This window comes from Saccostrea cucullata, unplaced genomic scaffold (assembly GCF_032062105.1).
Source record: "Saccostrea cucullata isolate Sc308-1 unplaced genomic scaffold, CSIRO_AGI_Scuc_v1 ctg238, whole genome shotgun sequence".
Lineage (NCBI taxonomy): Eukaryota > Metazoa > Mollusca > Bivalvia > Ostreida > Ostreidae > Saccostrea > Saccostrea cuccullata.
Genome location: NW_026931063.1, coordinates 74,727 through 98,974, shown reverse-complemented (window position 1 = coordinate 98,974; position 24,248 = coordinate 74,727). Strand labels below are relative to the sequence as shown.

At 34.1% G+C, this 24,248-nt stretch overlaps 1 protein-coding gene across 1 annotated transcript in view; it reads left to right on the top strand.

Moving 5' to 3' along the window:
* LOC134231244 (uncharacterized) overlaps nt 1–24,248 on the top strand; it is a gene marked incomplete at its 3' end in the record, with an annotated part of 423,563 nt that overhangs the window by 332,713 nt on the left and 66,602 nt on the right. Inside the window, 6 exon segments of the mRNA XM_062713186.1 lie at nt 968–1,202; nt 6,609–6,705; nt 15,043–15,136; nt 18,677–18,842; nt 21,438–21,589; nt 23,582–23,740. Coding sequence (XP_062569170.1) covers nt 968–1,202; nt 6,609–6,705; nt 15,043–15,136; nt 18,677–18,842; nt 21,438–21,589; nt 23,582–23,740 — 903 coding nt within the window.

The following is a 24,248-nucleotide window of genomic DNA, read 5'->3' as shown; positions in this document are numbered from 1 at the left end:
AATAATAGGGAATAATCTTAACCATCAGAATCAGTAGAAGGTCTTTCGTCTGAGCTGAAGACCTTAATAATGAACATGGAGTATTTAAAATCTTGTTCTCAAGAACCACTGGGCCAGAATAGATGAAACTTCTGTGAATTAAGTCTTTCTGACATAATGTAGATTCAAATTTATTCAAATTCTGACCCCTGGGGGTAGGGTAAGTCAAGAATTTACATAGAAGTATGTAGAAGAAAACTTTTAAAACTCTTCTCAAGAACAGCAAAGCCATGATTGGTTACTTTTCAATTTAAGCATCTTCAGTTAGTGTAGATTTAAGTTTCTTCAAATGATGACTCTAGGGCTGGGACGGGGCCACAATGGCAATCAAATGTTTATGCAGGTTTACATATGAAAAATCTTTAAAAATCTATTCAAGAACTGCAAAGCCAAGATTTGACATATTTATTTGTAAGCATCCTCTGGTAATAACATTCAAAATTGTTAGAATCATAACCTCTAGGGGTAAGAAGGGTCATAATTGGTGATCAAAGTTTTACATGAGAATACATAGGATAAATTGTTAAAAACTTCTTCCCAAGAATAGGAAATCCATGATTAGTTATGTTAATTCAGAAGCATCCTCAGGAAAGGCATTTTCAACTTTGTACTGATCATGTCCGCTGTGGGTAAGATGGAGCCACAATAGAAGATCAAACATATGGATAAAAAAATACATGATTAGTCAAATAAATATGAAAGCATTGTGAGTTGGTATAGATTCAAGGGAATGAATTAACCCCCCTTTCCCTGGAGTTAAGGGGTATATTTGATAACATATATTTAATCTTTTCAATATTAGACTGATTTCTGCTTTTTTCTTGCCAATGTGCCCAGGTGAGTGGTGTGGCCCATGGGCCTCGTGTTGTGAATTTGAAATGCCCCGTACATGTATATGTTTCATCTTACTTGATGATTTAATTTGCAGACAAAACTGAGACACAAATTCAGATAGAAGTTTCCTTAAGATTTTCCTTAGCGGCACCATGTGGGGATATTTTAGAAAGATCAATGAAAACAAATCTAATGAGTCATTTTCAAGACAAAGTCTATCAGGACTGGAATAATGTTTGCACAACATCTGACTGCCTAAATGTGGATATTGTCCCAAAGTGTGCTGGTAACACAGAGATGATAACTACTATGAAAATAAGTAATTTAAGGTAAAATAATCTTAGAATTCAAACAAAAAATTTAGCTTACCTGAGCTGAAGTTCAAGTGAGCTTTTTTGATCACATTTTGTCTATCTGTCTGTCTAGCTGTCCATCCATCTGAAAACATTTTTGACTTCTTCGCAAGAATCAATGGTCCAATTTCAACCAAACTGGCCACAATTTATCCTTAGGTAAAAGGGATTCAAGTTTGTTCAAATGAATGGCCACACCTTCTTCCAAAATAATTCCATAATTAAAAATAAGTGAAAAATTAATGACAACTGTAAAAATCTTCTTTTAAAGAACCACTGGGCCAGGAAAGATGAAACTTACGTTGAAACATTCTCAGGTAGCGCAGATTCAAGTTTGATCAAATCATGACCCCCGGGGATAGGGCGGGACCAAAGTGGACAATCAAAGTTTTACATAGAAATATATAGGAAAAATGTTTTAAAATCAGCAAAGCCATGATTAGTCATATTTATACTGAAACATCCTCAGGTAGTGTAGATTCAAGTTTGCTTAAATCATGACCCCTGGGGTTGGGCAGGGCCACAATGGATGATCAAAGTTTTACATAGAAATATATAGGAAAATCTTTTTAAAATCTTCTTCATAAGAACAGCAAAGCCATGATTGGTCATACTTTAATAAAAGCATCCTCATGAAGTGTAGATTTATTATTGTTCAAATCATGACCCCCAGGGGTAGGGCTGGGCCACAACAGACAATCAAAGTTTTACATAGAAATATAAGGAAAAATCTTTAAAATTCTTCCTCACAAAAACAGCAGTCGTATTTTAATAAAAGCATCCTCAGGTAGTGTAGATTCATCATTGTTTAAATCATGACTCCCTGGGTAGGGTCGGGGCCACAATAGACGCTCGAAGTTTTACATAGAAATGTAAGGAAAAATCTTCAAAGATCTTCTTCTCAAGAACAGCGAAGCTATGATTAGACATATTTAAAGGAAGTTTAGATTCAAATTTGTTCATATCCTGACCTCCGGGGTAGGGTGGGTCCACAATGGACAATAAAAGTTTTACATAGAAATATATAGGGAAAGACTTTAAAAATCTTCTTCTTAAGAACAGCAAAGCCATGATTGGTCATATTTGTATTGAAGCATCCTCAGGTAGTGTAGATTAAAGATTCATGTAGGGTAAGACCAGTATTTGGCCACCAATTTTGGGTGTCTTTTAGAATGATCCAACAGTTTATCCACAAAAACCTGTTGTCACCCCTGCCACAAAATGAGTACCGTATAATCCCTATTAACCGCCCCTGCCCCTATAAGCGCCTCCTTCGGTCTTTTTCAACTGCCAAGAAATAAGGGCCCCCAGTGCAGTGATCAAAATCAACTAGAATCGTATCAAAAAATTTAAGAAAGTGAAAATGAAACTTGTCTATTACCCAATTTCTCAATGGAAAATTAATAATTTAGCATAATTTGGGTGGAATATCTTCACTTAATGTAAAGTTAGGCATTATTTTAGTGGTTCCTTTTATTTTTATTTTTTTTTCAAAAGATTTTTTGAAGTTAAAATATGACATTAATATTAAGAGTATACCCAAATAACGGCCCCCTTTTTGCAATTTTCTAAGCGCCCGGGGCAGTTAATAGGGATTATACAGTATTGGTTCTAAGATTTAGAATATACAGAGGTCACAGAGAGGTCAGAAAATAGGTCAATTTTCGAATTTTCTCATTTTTATACGAATTTTCATCGATTTTACAGCACATTTTCTTTCGGAAAACATAGAGCACAAGCTTGCCTATCTACCAAATTTATATTTTATACACTAGTATCAGGTGCAGTTTATGTGTAAAAATCTCAGATAGGCAAGCTTGTGCTCTATGTTTTCCGAAGAGAGAAGTATCTCAAATATGATGAAATTCCACCAGAATTGAGGACATTCTGGAAAATATCCTACTTCGGCACCATCTTGTGGCTTCCATGTAAGCTTTGAATCTAAATTAGTGCTTGTTTTCAAAAAAGGATCATTTTAAGTACAAACTTTCACAATTTTACCAGTGTTCTGATTTTTATGTCAAATAAGGGGCCAGATTCTGCCGTTACCCTATCTTGTCCTTTGTTCAAATCAAGACCCCCAGATGTAGGATGGAGCAACAATGGACAATCAAATTTAAAATAGGAATACATAAGAGAAATCTTTTAAAATCTTCTTCTTAAGAACAACAAAGCCATGATTGATCATATTTATACAGGAGCATTCTCAAATAGTGCAGATTTTATTTGTTTGAATAATGACCACCCCCCCCCCCCGGGGGTCGTAGGATGGGGCCAAAATGAAAGTTTAAACTTATAGGGAAAAAACCCACAGTTAGTCAAAAAAATATGTAAGCATTCTTAGTGTAGATTCAAGTTAATTCAAATTATACCCCCTCCCTTTTAGTGATAGGCTGGGACCATGTTAGCATCAAAGCTTTTCAATACAGGATTGATTTTGCATTTTTCCTAGCCACAGTGCTCATTTGAGGGATGTGGCCAATGGGCCTCTTGTTCATTTTAATTGTTTGCAAAGGATCCAAATGTCAAATTCCAAAAGTTAATTCTTAAAATTGTCAATTGTCAATGATATTTTTAGCTCACCTGAGCTTAAAGCTCAAGTAAGCTTTTCTGATCACCCATTTTCTGTGGTCCATCCCTCTGCCCGTCTATCCGTAAACTTGTCAAATTTCAACTTCTTCCCAAGAAGCACTAGGCCAATTTTAACCAAAATTGGAATAAACCATCCTTGGATAAAGGGGAGTTTAAATTATTAAAATAAAGGGCAAAACCCCCATACAAGGGGAAATAATCAAGAAAAGACAAAATATGGTGGGGTCATTAAAAAAAATTTTTCCCAAGAACCATTGGGCCAGAAAAGCTGAAACTTATGTTGAAGCATCCTGGGGTAATGAAAGTTCTAAATTATTCAAATCATGACCCCAGTGGGTAGGGCGGAGTCACAATAGGGAATCAAATTTTTTTACATTGAAATATATAGAGAAAATATCTTAAAACTCTTCTTCCCACGTACCATTGGACCAGAAAAGCTGCAACTTATGTGGAAGCATCCTGGGGTAATGTAGATTCTGAATTGTTCAAATCATGACCCCTTGGGTAGGATGGGGCCACAATAGGAAATCATAGTTTTACAATGAAATATATATGAAAAATTTTCTAATTCAGAAGCACTGGGCCATTTTTAACCAAAATTGGTACAAAACATCCTTGGTTGAAGGGAAGTTTAAATTGTTAAAATGAAGGGTAAACCCCATCCAAAGAGAGATAATCAAGAAAAGATAAAAATATGGTGGGGTCATTAAAAACTCTTCTTCCCAATAACCATTGGGCCAGATATGCTGAAACTTAGGTGGAGGCATCCTGGGGGTAGTGAAGATTCTAAACTGTAAATATCATGACCTCCAGAGGTAGAGCGGAGCCACAAGAGGGAATCAAAGTTTTAGATTGAAATATGCAGAGAAAAACCTTTAAGGTAAGTCACTCATGAAATTTGTTAAATCAAGGTTTTTTTGAGAAGTATATTTTGGATAAGTACTCATAAAGTGTAACTCAAAATCGCAAAGAAAATAGGGGGTCAGTGTGCATCCTACTGAACTACGGTACATTTAAGTTGACCTTTTTGCACTTAAATTTTATCTCTTTGGTTAATTACTTTAACCCTTATTATATTTGATCAGATGTAAGCATGGCAATAAATATAATCTTATTTTACGTAAAATAGTTTGAATAATATTTATCATTAAACAAATCTTGCAAATTAATGCGCGTAAATTATTGTGTGACATTTTTGCACTAAAAAATTACATATTTGGTGTATTAAAAACTTTATAGGCAATAAAAAATTTTCTTATATCAATCTTTTTACGACTTAAGTGCTGATCAGTCACAAGTATCGAGTAGTTTAAAATAATGAAAGAAAAAGGTGGGGTCAGTGATGTTAATTTTGAAATATTTGTCAAAATATTGTGATGTTCAGGCAAAAAATGGTGTAAATTTGATCTTGACTTCTTTAATATATTTTCATTTTTTGGAAAAGTTTGTTGAGGGAAGGTGTAAAACTTAGTCTAAAAATATAAATTAAGACCTATATTAAATATTTTTAGCAATATCAAAACGGAAAATTTTCTCCGAGTAAAAGTATGTGAGGCTAAATTTCCATTACATTAAATTTTATAAATGTGCAGATTTGCAGAATCTGCTAAATATCCTTCCACCAAAAGAAGTAGTCCCTCGTAAATCTTGCTTCTTTGTAGATTTTTGAGCAGTTTTTTCATTGAATGTTAAAAAATTTACATTGTTGAATTTAAATATGTTATAAAAATTGAATTTTGATAAGTAGTTATGAAGTAAAAGCTTCTGCGTGAACTTTTCTGAAAAGCTGACGAGTGACTTACCTTAAAAAGCTTCTCAAGAACCACTGGGCCAGAAAAGCTGAAACTTATGTGGAAGCATCCTGGGGTAATGTAAATTCTAAATTGTTCAAATCATGGCCCCTGAGGTAGGGCAGGGCCACAATAAGGAATCTAATTAAACTACATTGAAATATATAAGAAAAATCTTCTGAAGAACCACTGGGCTAGAAAAGATGACACATATGTGGAAGCATCCTGGGGAAGAGAAGATTCTTAATTGTTCAAATCATGATGTAAGGGGTAGGGTGGGGCCACAATAGGGAATCTTAATTTTTACATCGAAATATATATGAATAATCTTCTCAAGAGCTACAATGTAAACATCTTTAAAAAAATGTTAAAATGTCAAACATTTAATAATTGTAACAGAAAGTTTATATCAATGCCTTAAAACTTATCCTTAAATATTTGGACACATGTTCCATAGTTCATTGTGCATCTGGTGCATTTAGGTTGTCAATGCTTTAACTCCGAGTTCAAGATCTTTTTTTATTTTTATCATCAATGGATTTAAAATAACTATCCCATCATTACCGGCTATAAATGTCTTGAAATGACATTCTTGCTTGTCAGCTTAGATAGAATAGATAGGATAGAACCTGGGAAGGGTGATAAACTAGATCTTTAATTTGGTTTTGATATTATTATCAGCAAGACGCTCTTAAAAGACTTTCTTTAACACAAGCTATATCAAACGTTTATATGGTTCATTAAAAATATGGTGTTCAGCAAACCCGATTTTATTTCAAACCATTAATAAATGACACAGTGGGCGGGTATTTTAAAAATAAAAGTGAGATTGATCTCTTTTATTTTTATTGGCTATTTTGAAAAAAATTGGATTCCCTTTAAACAGAAAATGAAAAAACTCATAATAGGTATTACATGGGGAGAATTCAGGTGAAGTACAGAAGGGCCAGAGTTACTCAGGTCAGTGCTTTGGCTCATAGGCCTCTTGTTCTTCTTTTAGGAATGGTATTACTAAAAAGCAAGGAAGTTCTGATGCATACACAGCAAAAGAGGTCTTCAGAGTATTAATTTTTGAGGAGACTGTATTTGAAGTAGATGTAAGTATAAACAAAAGTACCCTAAATCATATATGCTTGATGATCTTTTATGACACATACTACAGTTTGTATTTTTTTCTTTGAAATCAATGACTGAAAAATCATGTGTTTGTGAATAGTCTCTTAGTTTAATTTCTTTTTTGTAAAGCAGTTTCATGGTAGAGTCCAAATATCAGATCTAATTTGTCTTTTTTGTGTGGTCTTGCTTGCATAATTGTACTATAAAACAAATGGTTACAGCAAACACATGAAATCAATTCATGCTTGCAGCTAGGGGATTGATTTTTATTTTCTACAGTTTTCAAACAATTAGGGATGACTAATGGGTCAGAACAATGCTAATCAGTTAGGAAATCAGTAATCGGTTAGAAAAAATGAAATATATATAAATTTGAACACAGTGTTTACCTCACCTGAGCTGAAAGCTCAAGTGAGCTTTTCTGATCACATTTTGTTCGTCGTCCGTCTCTCTAGCTGTCTGTCCGTATGTAAACTTTTCACATTTTCGACTTCTCCAAAACCCTTGGGCCAATTTCAATCAAACTTGGCACAAAGTATTCTTAGTTAAAGGGGATTCAAGTTTGTTCAAATGAAGGGACACGTCCCAATTTAAGGAGAGATAATTGGGAATTAGCGAAAATTTGGTGGCATGTTTTAAAAATCTTCTCAAGAACCACTGTGGCTGGAAAGATGAAATTTATGGGGAAACATTCGTAGGTAGTGTAGATTCAAATTTGTTCAAATCATGACCCCCGGGGGTAGGGCAGGGCCACAAGGGACGATCAAAGTTGTACATAGAAATATATAGGAAAAATCTTTTAAAATCTTCTTTTCAAGAAAACAAAGTCATGATTGGTCATACTTATATGAAAGCATCATTGGGTATTGTAGATTCGAGTTTGTTCAAATCATGACCCCTGGAGGTAGGGCAGGGCCACAAGGGACGATCAAAGTTTTTTATAGAAATATATGGGAAAAATCTTTTAAAATCTTCTTCTCAAGAACAGCAAAGCCATGATTGGTCGTATTTATATGGAAGCATCCTCAGGTAGTGTAGATACAAGTTTGGTCAAATCATGACCCCTGGGGGTAGGGCAGGCCCACAAGGGACAATTAAAGTTTTTTATAGAAATATATAGGAAAAATCTTTTAAAATCTTCTCAAGAACAACGAAGCCATGATTGGTCATACTTATATGGAAGCATCCTTAGGTAGTGTAGATTCAAGTTTACAGGTAAAAATCATTTTTTTTTCACGGACACAGCAAAGCCATGATTAATCCCATTTACACTGAAGCATTCTCAGGTAGTGAAGATTATTTTTGTTCCAATCGTCATGGGGGGGGGGGGGGCACAGACTTCAAGACTTCAAGGGTAAAAAGAAAAAAAAGCCATGTTTAGTTTTAAAAAATATGCAGGCATCGATTCAAGTATTTAAATATTCAAGTTTCTTCAAAGCACATTCCCCTCCATTAGCCACAGTGCACATGTAAGCAATGTGGCCCATGGGTCTCTTGTTAGCTGTACTGGTCAGAGACCAAAAAAACTTATGCGATAGTAATGCGTTCGTCATCCGTCCATGTGTCTGTCTGTTTGTAAACAATTTTTCAAACAAGTTTTGGTCTGATTTCAATATAACTTGGCACACAAGTAGAAAACACAAAGATACATAAATTCTTTTTATCGGTTTTTGATTTCCATGAACGGTGTTGCTGTGGTTAATAAAAATAGAAATTTCTATGATATTCTTTCAAAATTCTAATCCTCCTACAGATTTCGACTGATTTCAATGTAACTTGGCACACAAGTAGACTACACTAAGATACATAATTCTGATTATTGGTTTTTGATTTCAATGAACGGATGCCTCGGTTATTAAAATTAGAAATTTCTGTGAAATACTCTCAAAATGCTACCCAAAGTACAGTTTTAGTCTGATTATGATATATTTTGGCATGCGAGAAGACTACACTGAGATACATTATTATAAGTTTTGTGTTTTTGATGAACGATGTTGCCATTGTAACTGAAATTGGAAATTCTGTAAAATTTTATTAAAAGCTACTCTTACAGTTGTTGCTTATTGCCATCTTGCCACAAAAAGAGACTTTATTAATGATCATTATGAGCTCACCTAAGCCGAAGGCTGAAGTGAGCTTTTCTGATCAAAATTTGTCCGTTGTCTGTCGTTGTTGTTGTCGTCGTCGTCGTTGTCATAAACTTTTCACATTTTCATCTTCTCAAGAACTACTGGGCAAATTTCAACCAAACTTGGCAAAGAGTATCCATGGGTGAAAAGGATTCAAAATTGTTCAAATGAAGGGCCCAGCCCTCTTTTAAGGGGAGATAATTATGAATTAATGAAAATTTAATGGCATCTTTTAAAAGTCTTCTTATCCAGAGAGATCGGGCCAGGAAAGATGAAACTCATGTGGAAGCATCCTCAGGTAGTGTAAATTCAAGTTTGTTCAAATCATGGAGCCACGATGGCTGATTATATGTTTACATAGGAATATTTAGGAAATTTTTTTTAAAATCTTCTTCTCCAGAACCACTGGACCAGTAAAGATGAAACTCATGTGGAAGCCTGACAGATAGTGTAGATTCAAATTTGTTCAAATCATGACCCCGGGGTTAAAGCGGGGCCACAAGGGCTGATCAAAGTTCAACATAGGATTACACAGGAAAAATCTTATAAAAATCTTCTCAAGATCAGCGAAGCTATGATTGGTGATACTGTAGACGTACTTTTTTCCACGGAATCTCAATTTACGTTAAATTTGCGGGTTGAAAATTACGCGGATTTCTCAGACTGTCACTATATGCCTTACATTTATATTAAGTACGCTTGGACAAATTTCCGTGGAAAATTGATGACCGCATACATACCGTAAATTAATACCACGTGGAAAAAAGTACTTATACAGTATTAATATGGAAACATCCTCAGTTAGGGTTAATTCAGGTTTGTTCATATCATGACCCCTGCATGGGGTAAGGTGGGGCCATGATGGGCAATCAAATCTTTACATAGAAATACATAGGAAAAATTTAAAACCCTTCTTCTTAAGTATGTCGAAATTACACATGTATGCTTTATTGATATAGTGACATTTTCAAGTAACAAAAAATTAAAATCCCCCTCCCACCAAGTCAACTTTTCAATACTGAGCTGATTTGTGTTTTTTAACTAGCCCGTATGCTCAGGTGAGCGATGTTGCCAATGGGCCTCTTGTTCTGTTTATTGCTTTTGTAAAGTTTTATGTCCCAACTGCTACTTGTCTCTTCCTATATTATAAGTACAAACCAGTAGAGCTACAGTCTCGCTAGAGACTTTAAAATTCATGTTTAGCTCACCTGAGCAGAAGACTGAAGTGAGATTTTCTGAACATTTTGTCAGTTGTCCATCCGTCTAGCCGTCCGTCCGTCTGTACATCCGTCTGTAAACTTTTCACGTTTTCTACTTCTCAAGAACCACTGGGCCAATTTTAACCAAACTTGGTACAAAGCATCCTTGGGTAAAGGGGAATTTAAATTATTAAAATAAAGGGCCAAGTGCCCTTCCAATGGGAGACAATCAAGAAAATACAAAATTAGGGTGGGGTCATTAAAAAATCTTTTTCTCAAGACCCACTGGGCCAGAAAAGCTGAATCATGACCCACGGGGGTAGGGTGGGGCCACAATAGGGAACCCAAGTTTTACATAGAAATGTATAGGAAAAAACTTTTAAAATCTTCTTCTCAAGAACCACTGCAGCAGAAAAGCTGAAACTTATGTGGAAGCATTCTTGGGTAGTGTAGATTCTAAATTGTTTGAATTTTGACCCCTGGTGGAAGGACATGGCCACAATAGGGAAACCAAGTATATAGGGAAAAAACTTTTAAAATGTTTTTTTCAAGAACAACTGAACTTAATACCTGAAACTTAATATGTGGAAACATCCTAGGGGTAGTGTAGATTCTAAATTGTTCGAATCATCACCCTGTAGGATTGCCAAAGACAAGATAGGTATTACAAAGGGGAAATCTGTTAAATGACAGAATGGCCAAAGTTACTCAGGTGAGCCATGTGGCCAATGGGCTTCTTGTTTTAACTGTTTTTTGGAGAGGGCTACAATTCCACAGCATCTGATAATGGTGCAAATATATTTTTATTAATACAGGTAACTGCTGGCTAAATAATTTTTTTTTACATTCAGCTTACTTCTAAAAAGGCGAAATTTTTATTCATTGTCAACAACATACAGTCAAAACTGCCATAGCGACGCACTGTATTAAGCGACTCACTGTCACTTGTGACCGTAAAATCCCCCTCCCAATGCTTTTCCCTATATATTCTACCTGTATTAAACGACCACCTGTCTAACACGACCAACGACCATGATTTTCCTGACCTTTTTAGCCGGGCTCATTGCTCGTAGAGCAATGCCAGGCTTTTACCACGTTGTTCAACAGGAAATGCTGCTTCATCACCGCTTAATCAAAAAATTCGCGTTAAAATATAGTACGTTTGTGCAATCAAATTCGAGGCAATACAAACACTGAAATAAATTTTCAAAGTTATCTGAAATTGTCAAAAAATAATTATAATAATATACTTTCTACCGTCTTCTTCGATTAGTTATTTGTTTAAATTATGTGAAAGTTTTCATCAGGTATCCCTGTCTGCGTTATATTCTATAAATAAAGGTTGTACTATCAGGCTAACACAAATGCAGGGAACATCATTAATGACTTGATGCAGAACTCCCCGCTGAGGACTCATCAGTGCATCGTCGTTTGACCTTAATTGATTAATCTTGCTGCATTGGTATTTATTTACTTCTGTTTGTATATAAAACCCCGAAACGATACATGTGATAAATATTTTACGCTGTTAAATTCTAGCTATATTTTACTTGATTTTTAAAACTTTAAAATACTATACATGCCATTGAGATATTTTTATGTGTAACATATCCTCTAAACATCTGAACTTGATTTTAAACTGTCACCACGGTCTTTGTTCATTACCCTGTAAATGAGCCTGGCTTTCAGTACTTCTGAGTACTTTGATTTGTATTTCCAAGCAATACCTGAATTTAACGACTACATAATTTTCTATGCCTACTTTCGATTTCGGCGAGCACATTACGTTTTTGGTTCTAAACAACTACAGACATGCTATTAATTTATTTATTAATTATGTAATGCAAGTTTTACGAATAAAACAACATTTAAAAATAAATATAAGCTTTGACATTTATTGAATAAACTCTAATTAAAATCTCAAACATAAACATCACGATTTTTTGTCCAGTGATCGAGCGCCATTTTGAAAATAGATGTTCGATATCGATCCCAATATATATGTTATTATTTCATGCTATTAGGGCCAAACGGATATTCAGCTATAAAACCTGCCTGTTTAACATTAATCAACAAGTAACTAAATCCTAGATGTTTATTTAAGTGCATTGTTTCACCAATGGGTATGAAAACACACACTATCTAGCACCCACACCAGGTGATAATTGATTGAAGTGATTGAAATACCTGGTCACAAACAGCAATATTAGACACGGTGGTTCAGTAATGAAAAAAAAATTAATTAGGTTAAAAAAATATTTTAGTCATAAATATAATTTAATTTGATACCAAGTGCATAACAAAAATTATGATACAGTTTTAATTTTTAGTAATATGCAAAACAATAAGTTATATATAGGCTATCATGTAAAAAAAACTATTATTAGAATAAAACTGCAGCTTTTTTATACTGTATGAAAAAAATATTATATAATAAATATTTTCAGATGATCACAATATTTCACAATAATCAAATAACTCATGTGCGGATCAAGCAAATTTTTAGCTCTTCTGAGCCAAAGATTCAAAGAGCTAATGCTGTGGCCATTCGTGCGGTGTGCGTAAAATTTTTAGAATATGGGCCATAACTCAGGAACGCATTGGCCAATAGATATCAAATTTGTCACAGGGTATCCTTGGCCTAAGGGCTACTATTTATACTAAAATAAGGGTTTGGACCCTTAAACAAGGGGAGATAATCAGGAAAACAAAACCGAAAGTACTGGTTGCTAAAAAATCTTCTCCATAACCACCGGGCAGATTTTCACCAAACTCACAAACAAGGATCAGGATATCTTGAAGATTAAAATTTGCACGGGAAATTACCCTAGGGCAATTGGCGTGGTCTCAAGGTCACTCCAAAGTTGACCTAAATTTACACTATATTTTGCTTACTATAAGGACTAGAATCATCAAATCTTGTAAGTTGATGCATCTTAGGACTTCACATCATGTTAACTCAAAAGCAGGTCACAGTGACCTACTTTTTAAATTTTGCGGGCATTTGTTTTCAAATTGATTTGGAGGCATACATGTATTTTGGACACTTAAAGGCCTATGATCATCAAACTTTGACAGTTGATGCATCTTGGGTCGTTAAACAACGTCAACTTAAGAGTAGGTCACCGTGACCTACTTTTTGAATTTTATGACTTATCATTTCTAAAACATTTAATCCCATTATTTCAGACATTGAGAGGTTTAGGGTTCAAATCTTGTAAGTTGATGCATCTTGGGACCTTAAAACAGATGAAATTAAAATTGTTCAACTTTGTCAATTGAGGCATCTTGTGTTTTTGAAGAATGTCGACCAAAAAGTAGGTCATCATGACCTACTTTTGAATATCTCAGGTACCTATTGGCTTAGAATCATCAAACTTCGTCAGTTGATGCATCCTGGGATTTCGGAGAATGTCGACAAAAAAGTAGGTCATGATGACCTACTTTTGAATATCTCAGGTATCCACTGGCTTAGAATCATCAAACTTTGTTTGTTGATGCATCTTGGGTTTTCGGAGATTGTCGACCAAAAATTAGGTCACAATGACCTACTTTTGACATTTTATGTCTATATTTAAGAATCTCAGGTATGTATTGGCTTAGAATCATCAGAACTTTGTCAGTTAATGCATCTTGGATTTTTGAAGATTGTCATCCAAAAAGTAGGCCACAGTGAACTACTTTTGAAATTTTACAGCTATAATCAATTCTTTTCAGGTCCTAATTGGTAGAATCCACAATCTTTGTCAATTGATGTATCTTAGATCCTTGAAGAATAACAAAGAAAAAGTAGGTCACAGTGACCTAATTTAAAAATTTTAAAAATATATTCAAATAATTCAGGTCCTGAATTGCTTAGAATTATCCATATTTGTCAATTAATGCATCTTTAGTCCTCAGAAAATTTCAAAAAGTAAGTCACCATGACTTACTTATGGTATTTTATAGATTTATTTAAAAATCTTCAGTTCTAACTGGCTAAGAAGCATCAAACTTTGTCAGTTAATGCATGATGTGAAATTTTTTTGGGATATTTTAAAATATTTCAGGTACTTTTAAGGTCATACACAACGTAGTTTGAAATTTATTGGATTCTTCCCTGGAGTTGAAGAATTCCACTAATTAAAGGATATGTGTTCAATACTTTTACCGTCTATATATGGATTTGTTCACCTCTTCTAAAACAATTTTTGATGAAAAAAAATCTGGAATTTATGTTTTGTTATTTTTGTACATTTTTCTTTGAATAATGCAAAAATTTTCACAATTTGATATCTTTTCAAAAGCCCTGGTAATGCCTGCTGATTTTTTGTCTAAGAACATGTAATTGTATTTTAAGTTTAAATTTAGAATATTTTGAAAAATTATCAATAGGTAAATTACCTTGCATATGTCCTTAAGCTAAGAAACTCTGTTCTGGAATTTCTAGGCATTGTTTAAGTATTTCAAATAATAAGCGGCATTGTTATTTGAGGCATTTTGGGGTCTCAGAGTTTACCAAAAAGTAGGTCACTCTAACCAACTTTTGAAATCTCAAGGCTATATCTTTATATTTAAGATAATTAGGGGCTTAGAATTATCACACTTTGTCAGTTGATTATCCTGGGCTGTCAGAGTGTTTTAACCAAAATGTAGGTCATGATGACCTACTTTTGCAATTACAAGGCTTTATTTGTGTGTACAGAATACTTAGAGGCTTCAAATAGAATTGATAGCTTGTACAATTTATCAGAAGAGTGATTCAATGCCCTTGGGCCTCTTGTATTATTCTACAATAAATCTACATTATATAAAAAATTTAGTGACTATTTTATACAAAATATTACCAGATTTAGTTACCAGCCAATTATCAGTTGATTAGAGTCAAACACTGCTGCCAATTCATTGATTCTGATTTGACAACATAAGTTGCAATACAAATGTACCTTGAACAGGGCTGTCATGTCTCTTTTGGACATATTTATAGTTTTTTGATTTTTATTTAACACAGAAAATTGGTGGTGCAAAGCTGCTGAATGACCAAGTAGTCATTACAGATATTGTATCATGTCCAGATGGTAACATGATTATACGGGATAATTGTGGTAAGTATAACAACTGAAGTTTTTTTCTACTTTTAATTAAACTAGATATTTCTAATAAAAAGAATTTCATTGTTTATTTGCTTTTAAGCTCATCTGATCTGATAGCTCAAGTGAGCTTTTCTATTCACCCATTGTCCATTGTCTTTCCCTCTGTAAATCTAAGTGTAAACTTTTCGCACTTTCAACTTCTCAAGAACCACTGCAACAATTTTAGCCAAAGTTGAAACAAAGCATTGGTTAGTTATTTCAGTCCTCCTGTGATTTCATAGGTTTTTGCAAAACCGGTTATTAATTTAAATTCATACTTAATAGAAAAATATCTTTTGGACTGATGCTTTTGAATAGGTGTAATGAAAAATATTGTTAAGTAAAACAATTTTAAAAATGTATATTTTCTTCATTAAATCAATCAATCAATCTTTAAAAATTTTTCTAAGGGCAATAACTCTTTCTCATGTATCTTTATTCAGGCAATTTCTTTATTATACTTCTAATATAAAATATATTATGATTTCCATGATATTTACAATTCAAATGGTAGATTATAAATTTTTAGTTCACGTGAGCCAAAGGCTCAAGTGAGTTTTTCTGATCAAAATTTTTCCGTTGTCTGTCATCGTTGTTGTTAGCGTCATTGTCGTTGTTGTCGTAAACTTTTCTTCTTCTCAAGATCCACTGGGCCAATTTCAACCAAACTTGTCATAAAGTATCCTTGGGTGAGGGGGGTTCAAGTTTTTTTTAAATGAAGGGCCATGCCCTCTATTAAGGGGAGATAATTATGAATTAGTGAAAAATTGATGCCATCTTTTAAAAAACCTTCTTCTCCAGAACCACTGGGCCAGGAAAGATGAAACTCATGTGGAAGCATACTCAGGTAGTGTAGATTCAAATTTGCTCAAGTCATGACCCCCAGGGATAGGGTGGGGCTACAATGGGGAATCAAACTTTTAACATAGAAATATGTAGGAAAAATATTTAAAAATCTTCTCAAGAACCACAGGGCTAGGAAAGATGAAACTCATGTGGAAGCATTCTTGGATAGTATAGATTCAAGTTTGGTCAAACCATGACCCCCACGGGTTGGATGGGGCCACAATGGGGTATCAAAGTTTAACATAGGAGTAAATAGTGTAACCAAGCAGCAAGACAGATGTTAAGTTTTCCTCATTTATTAAGGAAATAAATGCATTTATCTAAAATAAACAAAGTATATAATAAGTCAAAATTACAGAAATTATGAAAATAACATGTGAGATAATTTACCTACCGTAAACGTTTCAGAAAAAAAGAACTCTATGAAAAATGTGTACTGTAAACAATTCAAATTGAAATCTTACAGACTTATTATTTGTGTTACAACTTTGAATGCAAAAATACATTAAAGTAAAATGTTTGCAATCAAAATAATTACAAAAATCAAATCTTTATATGGTAAGAAAACACATAATTAAATATATAAGTTACATACCATAAGATGCGTATGATGGACGCTGGATTATAGATAAAACTTCTTACTTGAAAATGTAATACTGCTCTAATATACAAGGTAAAGCACGGTAAATTTATACTTATAATGAAATGTTTTATTGGATGAAAAATTAGGAAATAACCAATCAAATTTAAGAGCCAATGAAATCATAGAATAAAACTTTACTCAGAAAACTCAATCCAGATGCGCAATAGAACTTTTGATTAATCAGATTTTAAGATTATATTTCTCAAAACGGCATGAAAAAATAAATAAAAATGAATAGATACATATAGAAATAGATTTCATAATATCACGATAGGAAAAATCTTTAAAAATCTTCTGATGAAGAACAGCATTACCATGATTGGACATAGTTATATGGAAGCATCCTCTGGTAGTGTAGATTCAATTTTGTTCAAATCATGACCCCCGAGCATAGGGTTGAGACACAATGGGGGATCAAAGTTAAACATTGGAATACATAGAAAAAATCTTTTAAAAATCTTCTTCTCAAGAACAGCAAAGAAACGATTATTCACATTTATATGGAAGCATTATCAGGTAGTGTAAATTCAAGTTTGTTCAAATCATGAACCCAAGGGATAGGGATCAAAGTTTAACATAGGAATACATAGGTAAAATCTTTTAAAATTTTCTTATCAAGAACAGCATAGCCATGATTGTTTATAGGTATATTAAAGCATCCTCTTGTAGTGTAGATTCAAGTTTGTTCAAATCATAACCCCTGGGTCAAGGTTGGGGCCATAATGGGTGATCAAAGTTTTAAGAAGGATTACATAGAAAAAGTCTTTAAAATTCTCCTTCTTGAGAACAGCAAAGAAGTGATTGTTCATATTTATATGGAAGCATACTCGGGTAATGTAGATTCAAGTTTGCTCAAATTATTACCCCTGGGGTAGAGTGGGGCATGGCCACAATGGGTGATCAAGGTTTTATGTAGGAATACATAGGAAAAATCGTTTAAATCATTTACAAGAACAACAAAGCCACGATTGATCATCATTATAAAAGCATCAAAAAAGGTAATGTAGATCATGAGATAGAGGAGCCAATTTGGTGGATCATAGTTATACAAAGGAATATAAAGGCTATATCATTAAAAAAAAAATATCTGATAAACAGCAAAGCCATTATGTACCGTATTAATTTAAAAGCATCTGTAGGAAGTATAGATTTGAGTTTGTTCAAAATTTAAACTTCTCCCCCTCCCTTGAACCCACTTTTATATTTAAACTTTTCAATGCTAACTGATTTTTGCTTTTACCTAACCAGTTGCTCAAGTGAGCGATGTGACTCCTGGACCTCTTGTTCAAATCTTGATCCCCAGGGGTATGGCAGGGCCACAATAGGGAATCTAATTTTTACAGAGAAATATATAGGAAAAATCTACTTAAAAACCACTGGGCCAAAAAAGCTCAAACTTAAGTGGAAGCATTCTGGGGTAGTGAAGTTTCTAAATTGTTTAAATCATGACTCCCAGGGATAGGGCAGGGCCACAATAGGGAATCCAAGTTTTACATTGAAATGTGTATGAAAAATCTTTTCAAGAACCACTTGGCCAGAAAAGCTGAAGATTTAAATGAGGCATGCATGGGTAGTGTAGATTCTAAACTATTCAAATCATGACCCGTGAGGGTAGGGTTGGGCCACAAAAGGTATTACAAGTGGAGAAATCAGGTAAGAACAGCAGGGCCAAAGTTACTCTTGTGAGCATTGTGACCCATGGGCCTATTTTTAGCTCATTTGGTCAGAGGTCAGGGGAACTAATATATATGAAATAGTAAGGTGTTAATCATTCATCCATCTGTCTATCTGTCTTAAAACAATTTTTCAAAATCATACTTCACCATTTGTTGTCTAATTTCAATATAATTTGGTACAAAATTAGACTACACTACAATTTTGGATTCTGCATATTGGTTTGTGATTTTGAGACTACTGCTGTTGCATAGTTTCATGTCCAAGGTTATTTTGTTCTTCCTTTGTTTTTAAATACAAATTGGTAAAGCTTTAGTCTCATAAGAGACTTTGGTTGAATGTTTTAATAGTTGTATGCAGTCAGGGAACCTATTATAACAGCACAAGTCAGAATTGTGAGTACTGTCCTGTGGGAACTTATGGAGATGAAGAAGGAATGACGTCATGTAAAGTCTGTGTACCTGGGAAAACAACACTGGGTGTTGGGAATTATGAAATTGCCGGTTGTGTAGGTAAGTTTTTGCTGTTGCCTGTGCCTTTTGATATTGCACCATGATAACAAAGTAATTTTACATTACAGGCAATAACCTTGCATGATGTACCAATTACCATGACTGTATGAGTATTATACAAATTGAAATTCTTTTCATTTATGAGCCTGCTAAGCAATTATTAATACTTTTCTGATCAGAGACTAAATTTTTACATTCGTGTTGTCTATCTTTAGCTAAACAGTAATTTCAAAAAAAAATTTTTCCAAAACAGTTTCCCATGGACTGATTTTCATCAGACTTGGTGCTCAAGTAGACTGTAGACTATACCAAAATACATTATTCCTTTTATGATATTTTGATTTGATCAACAGTGTTTTCATGGTTAATAAAACTAGAATATTCATCAATTTTTCTTTTAGAATGCTACTCACAAATAGTGACTAATGTTTATCTTTCCATTTTTAGGTCACCTGAGTAAACTCAGGTGACCTATTGCTATCCATTTTTGTCTGTCGGCATTCATCGTTCATCATGCATTAACATTTGAACATTGTCAGGTTCTTCTCTGAAACCTCTCAACCAGTTTCAACCAATTTTAACATATAGCATCTATGGGTGAAGGGGAACAAAAATAGTGAATTTCATGGTCCCTGCCCTCTTGGGGCTTGGGGGATGGGGCCAAAACCACTAAAATTTATGCAATCTTTAAAAATCTTCTTCTTTACTCCTGGACAACAAGCATTAAAACTGTTGGTATGATTGTAATCAGCATTGACTCTTCTACACAAATTGTGAAATAAATTTGTAGGACTCCAAAGTGCGATGGGACTCCAAAGTCCGATGGTCACGCCAAAGTCCGATGGTCCACGCCAAACCCCGATGGTTTGACACGCCAGAGTCCGATGGTACACAAAACAACGTTTATGACGTCATAGTACTAATGCGCCAATATCTCTCGTAATGGTGCGAAACTAACACTAATCGCTCGAAAAGTGTGTAGGCCTAACAACTATATAGATATCTAGATAGTAGATATCATGGGTGGGTGCCCTAATAACTCGGCTACTGTGTGAGGATTAACCCTAAATCAAAGGAAATAAAAGGGCTAACCCTTATCAGTTGAGTGGTGTGCGTGAACTTATCCTAATATCTCTGAAACATGTAAGCAATAAATAAGTAAAAGCGTATGCAAGGATAAATTCGGAAACTATGGCATTTGAATGCAGGAAAACGGCGTCAAGGATTGACGTCGAATTATTGTGACGTCATAAGCGTCGATTGTTTCTCCACACCATCGGACTTTGGCGTGTCAGACCATCGCACTTTAGCGCAGCGTGTCTCATAGGAAACGAGCCATCGGACTTTGGCGTGACCATCGGACTTTGGCGTCCGTACCGACAACAAACCATCGGGGTTTGGCGAGACCATTGGACTTTGGCGTCACCATCGGACCTTGGAGTCTTACAAATTCATGGCCCCAGGGACAGGGGTTCTAGTGCAAGGGTGGAGCTCTATTGATTATATAGTGAAAATGCATTATTTCTTTGAATTTCTTCTTCTTTGCTCCTGGGCATTAAATAAACTAACCAAGGGAAATGCATGGTTATATTGATTATGGCTGCCTCTTCAAAATTTGTGAATTTCATGGCCCCAGGGTCATGGGTTCTAGTACTAAGACGGTGGCTATATAAATCATATAGTGGAAATGAATTGTTTCTTTTGTTTCTTTGAAAATCTTCTTATCGGCTCTTGGGTTTTAAATAAACTAACCAGGTACATAGTTAAGTTGAAAAAGGCTACCTCTTCAAAAATTGTGAATTTCTTGACCCCAGGGTCAGGGGTTCTTGTGTTAGGGTGGGGCTCTATTGATTATATAGTGAAAATGCATAAAAAAGCATTTTTAAAAATCATCATCTCTGCTCTTGGGTATTAAACCAATGAACTATGTATATATATATATATGATGAGGAAGGATGCTTCTTCCAAATTTGTGAATTTAAGAGCCCCTGGGTCAGGGGTTCTTGTGTTAAGGTGGGACTCTAATGTTTATAGTGAAAATACATGAATTTTTTGAAAATATTTTCCTTTGTTCCTTGATTTATGCCAATGATCTAAGTACATGTTTATGATGAAGAAAGCTGTCTCTTCCAAAATGGTTATTTTCAGGGCCCCTGGAGTAGAGTGGGGGGGGGGGGGGGGGAGGGTACCTAGTCTGAAAATAAATTAATGCTTTGAAATTTGCTCTTTGGTTTTAATCAACAATTTTTGATGAAATAAAATTCATGAAAAAATTTCCAAAATTATGAAATTTGTAGCCCCAGGATCAGTGGTTCCGGTGGGATGGTTTGCACAACTGGTTATAAAGTGAAAATGCATTTTCTCTTTGTTACTCTGATCTACCTCTGGGTATTAATTAAGTAACCAAAGTAAGCGTGCTAAGTGTATAGTTCTGATAAGCTATGGTGTCTCTTTCAAAATTATGAATCTCATGGCCTCTGGTTTAAATACGTATCAAATTCAATTGTTGAAAAGTTGTTACATGATACTCAGGTGACCTATAAGGCCCGTGTTCTTGTTCAAACTTCAAGAGATTATTTATATATACTTTTTCAGAGAGTTGCCTTGTTGGACAGTTTCTGAATTTTACAAAATGTGCTCCCTGCCAGAAACACTTTTACCAAGACATGGCTGGCATGGACTACTGCTTGCCTTGTCCTCTGGGCAAAAAGACAAGTGGAGTAGGATCCAACAGCTCCTCACAGTGTTTTGGTTGGTATCTTTATTTTGATATGCTTTAATTTATACTAACTGTCTTACATTCTTGAAACTGATATTAATGAGGGGGGAAAAGGTATGGAATTATTAGTTGTAATAGGAGGATTGATCCAAAAAGTAATGTTACAACTGTAAGGAAACTTTTAATAATTAAATGTTTTAAGAACATTTGACTTACTAATGCCCCAGTCTATTTTGATTATTGCCTTAAACTTTCATTCAGTTATATTAAAATACTTGTTAGAGTACATGTATAAAGAGAAAGACATTGTTAGATTTGTCTATAGCCCTATAGCAAAAATGTTACTATTATGTTTCATTTAAAATTTAACTTTCTGTTTTAATTTCATTGATTTAAAATGATCGATTCACAAATGTGGGGAGATTTTATTTGCATTTCATCGCCTTAGATATAGGTCTTGCATTGTGGCAACTTGTGTCTTCGTGATAAAAGAGCCAACATCTAATTGTCAATGACAAGATTGTCATACATCAATTTCTGCAAAAAACAGCTGTCGGTTGTTATACAAAATATTTTATATCTCAATCTATATACAAAAAAAGGAAGTCTTTACTAATACTTTTGCATAGAAAGTGTTGTGTTGATGTAGGATGAAATGAACATATATACTCGTACTTGTAAAACACAACAATTAAAACAAACTTTGAGGTTAAATTTCTTGAAGTTGAAATTTTATATAAAATTATCAATCTTTGACACAAGACTCATTCTTTTGAAGTATAATAAAAGTAAAAAAAAAAAAATAAAAAAAAATAAAAAAAAAACCTTACAACATAAAATTCTGGTAACTCAACTTTGATGACAGAAATTACTTCAAGACCTTTGATCCTTGAATAATTTTATCACCACATAATTATTAAAGGATGACTGCACTAAACGCTTTGTTTTGGGTCTTTTTCGGTCTTTTCTGTGGCTTTTAAATCTCATTCTAAGTTCACTTTTATATATTTACTTCAGAGGTCTGTCAATTAGACACCCGATATTTAATTGTTAAAAATAATTTTACACTGTTATCATGGTAATACTATAATTTATTTCATGTTTCTTTTGCAAATATTGAAAATTTACACTTACCTGCCCTTGATTGAACATTATATATGTGTGAGAGGTGGATCTAACATCGTAAGAATGGATCTAAAATTAGACTGGATGAATAACAATGACATGTATTAAAAAAACAAGATCTCTTTTCTCCATCTTCCTATTTTTCCAGTATGGCACAAGTGCATTATTTAGAAAGGTTTAAAACGTATGAGTCCATCCATGCAAGTACAGAATAATTTAAATCAATGGTTGACTGTCTACTTTGTTCGAGCAGAGTGTCCTTGTTAGCACAAAACATGGTACCTATAAGTCACGTGACGGAATTTAGTATTCACAAAATTACCTGAGGAAAGATATCATGTGCTGAATTATAATATTTAACGTGTCACAGTCCTTGGTTACAACAGAGAGAGCAAGTGTAAGACGTAGTAGTTTTTTCTCTTTTAAATCATGAGAGCATGTTTGTCTATTTATCTTCTTATCACACAATATTACTAATACAAATATACAACTACTGTTAAAAGGAGAACAATAGACAAATATATGCTGAATATGTGTAAATTAAGTCATTAAAAATGGGCATCATTATCATACGGAGATCTAAGAAATTGTTATGACCCTTGCCTAAGAAAACAGATTCGTACATCGTAAATACATACTTTTATTCATTGTAATTAAGTAAAGTGTAGATTGTTGATCATTCCTGCAATAAAAAGAAAAATGTCTTTTTTGAAAAGTTATTTTATGCAAATTTTGCATATCCTTAAGTGCAGTCATCCTTTGACATCATCAAAAAGTTAAAATCTTCAGCTTAGCTAATATTTATTTAGTCTATTTAAATCAGATCTAGACACCTGTAAGGAAAAATAATGGTTTGAACTAAGAAATAATTGTTTGTGAAATACTGATGTAAATTTCAGATGATTGTGCAGAAGGAACAGAACTGAAACCAGATGGGCAATGTGTGGAATGTCCTCGTGGGTACTACCGCAGTTTTTTAGAGGATGTCTGTACCCCTTGTACAGCTGGAATAACAACTGCTGGGAATGGCACTACAAATGCCTTTAAATGTACAATAAGTATGTATACAGTAGGTTAAAAATGTATTACAATAAATTGTATTGATCTATGTCCTTATAATCAGTTTCACTTGATAAGCATTTGGCTTCACTCACTGCTCACAGGGAAGATAATGCAAAGTTCATTGTATTTACTTTAAAAAAAACAGAATTTAAATGTCCGTTGGGTATTAAATTAAGTTATTTTGTTATTAACAATTAACAATGAAATTAAATTCCACACAAAATTTTCATACAGCTATACCGATATATTAAATAAGGTTTTTAGGTCACCTGATTAAACTTAGGTGACCTATTGCTATCCGTTTTTGACCCCCCCCCCCCCGATTTATGGAGAATACCCATACGGGAGGGGTGAAACCCCATAAAATTGAATGTAATGGGGTACAATAAGGCCTAAGGTGATGTTTAATTGAATGATATTGATATCCATAAATTTTTATAGCCAATTTTACCTCAGAATCGACGGAAATCAGGCGCCATTACTAGTTTAACGTACACCACGCCC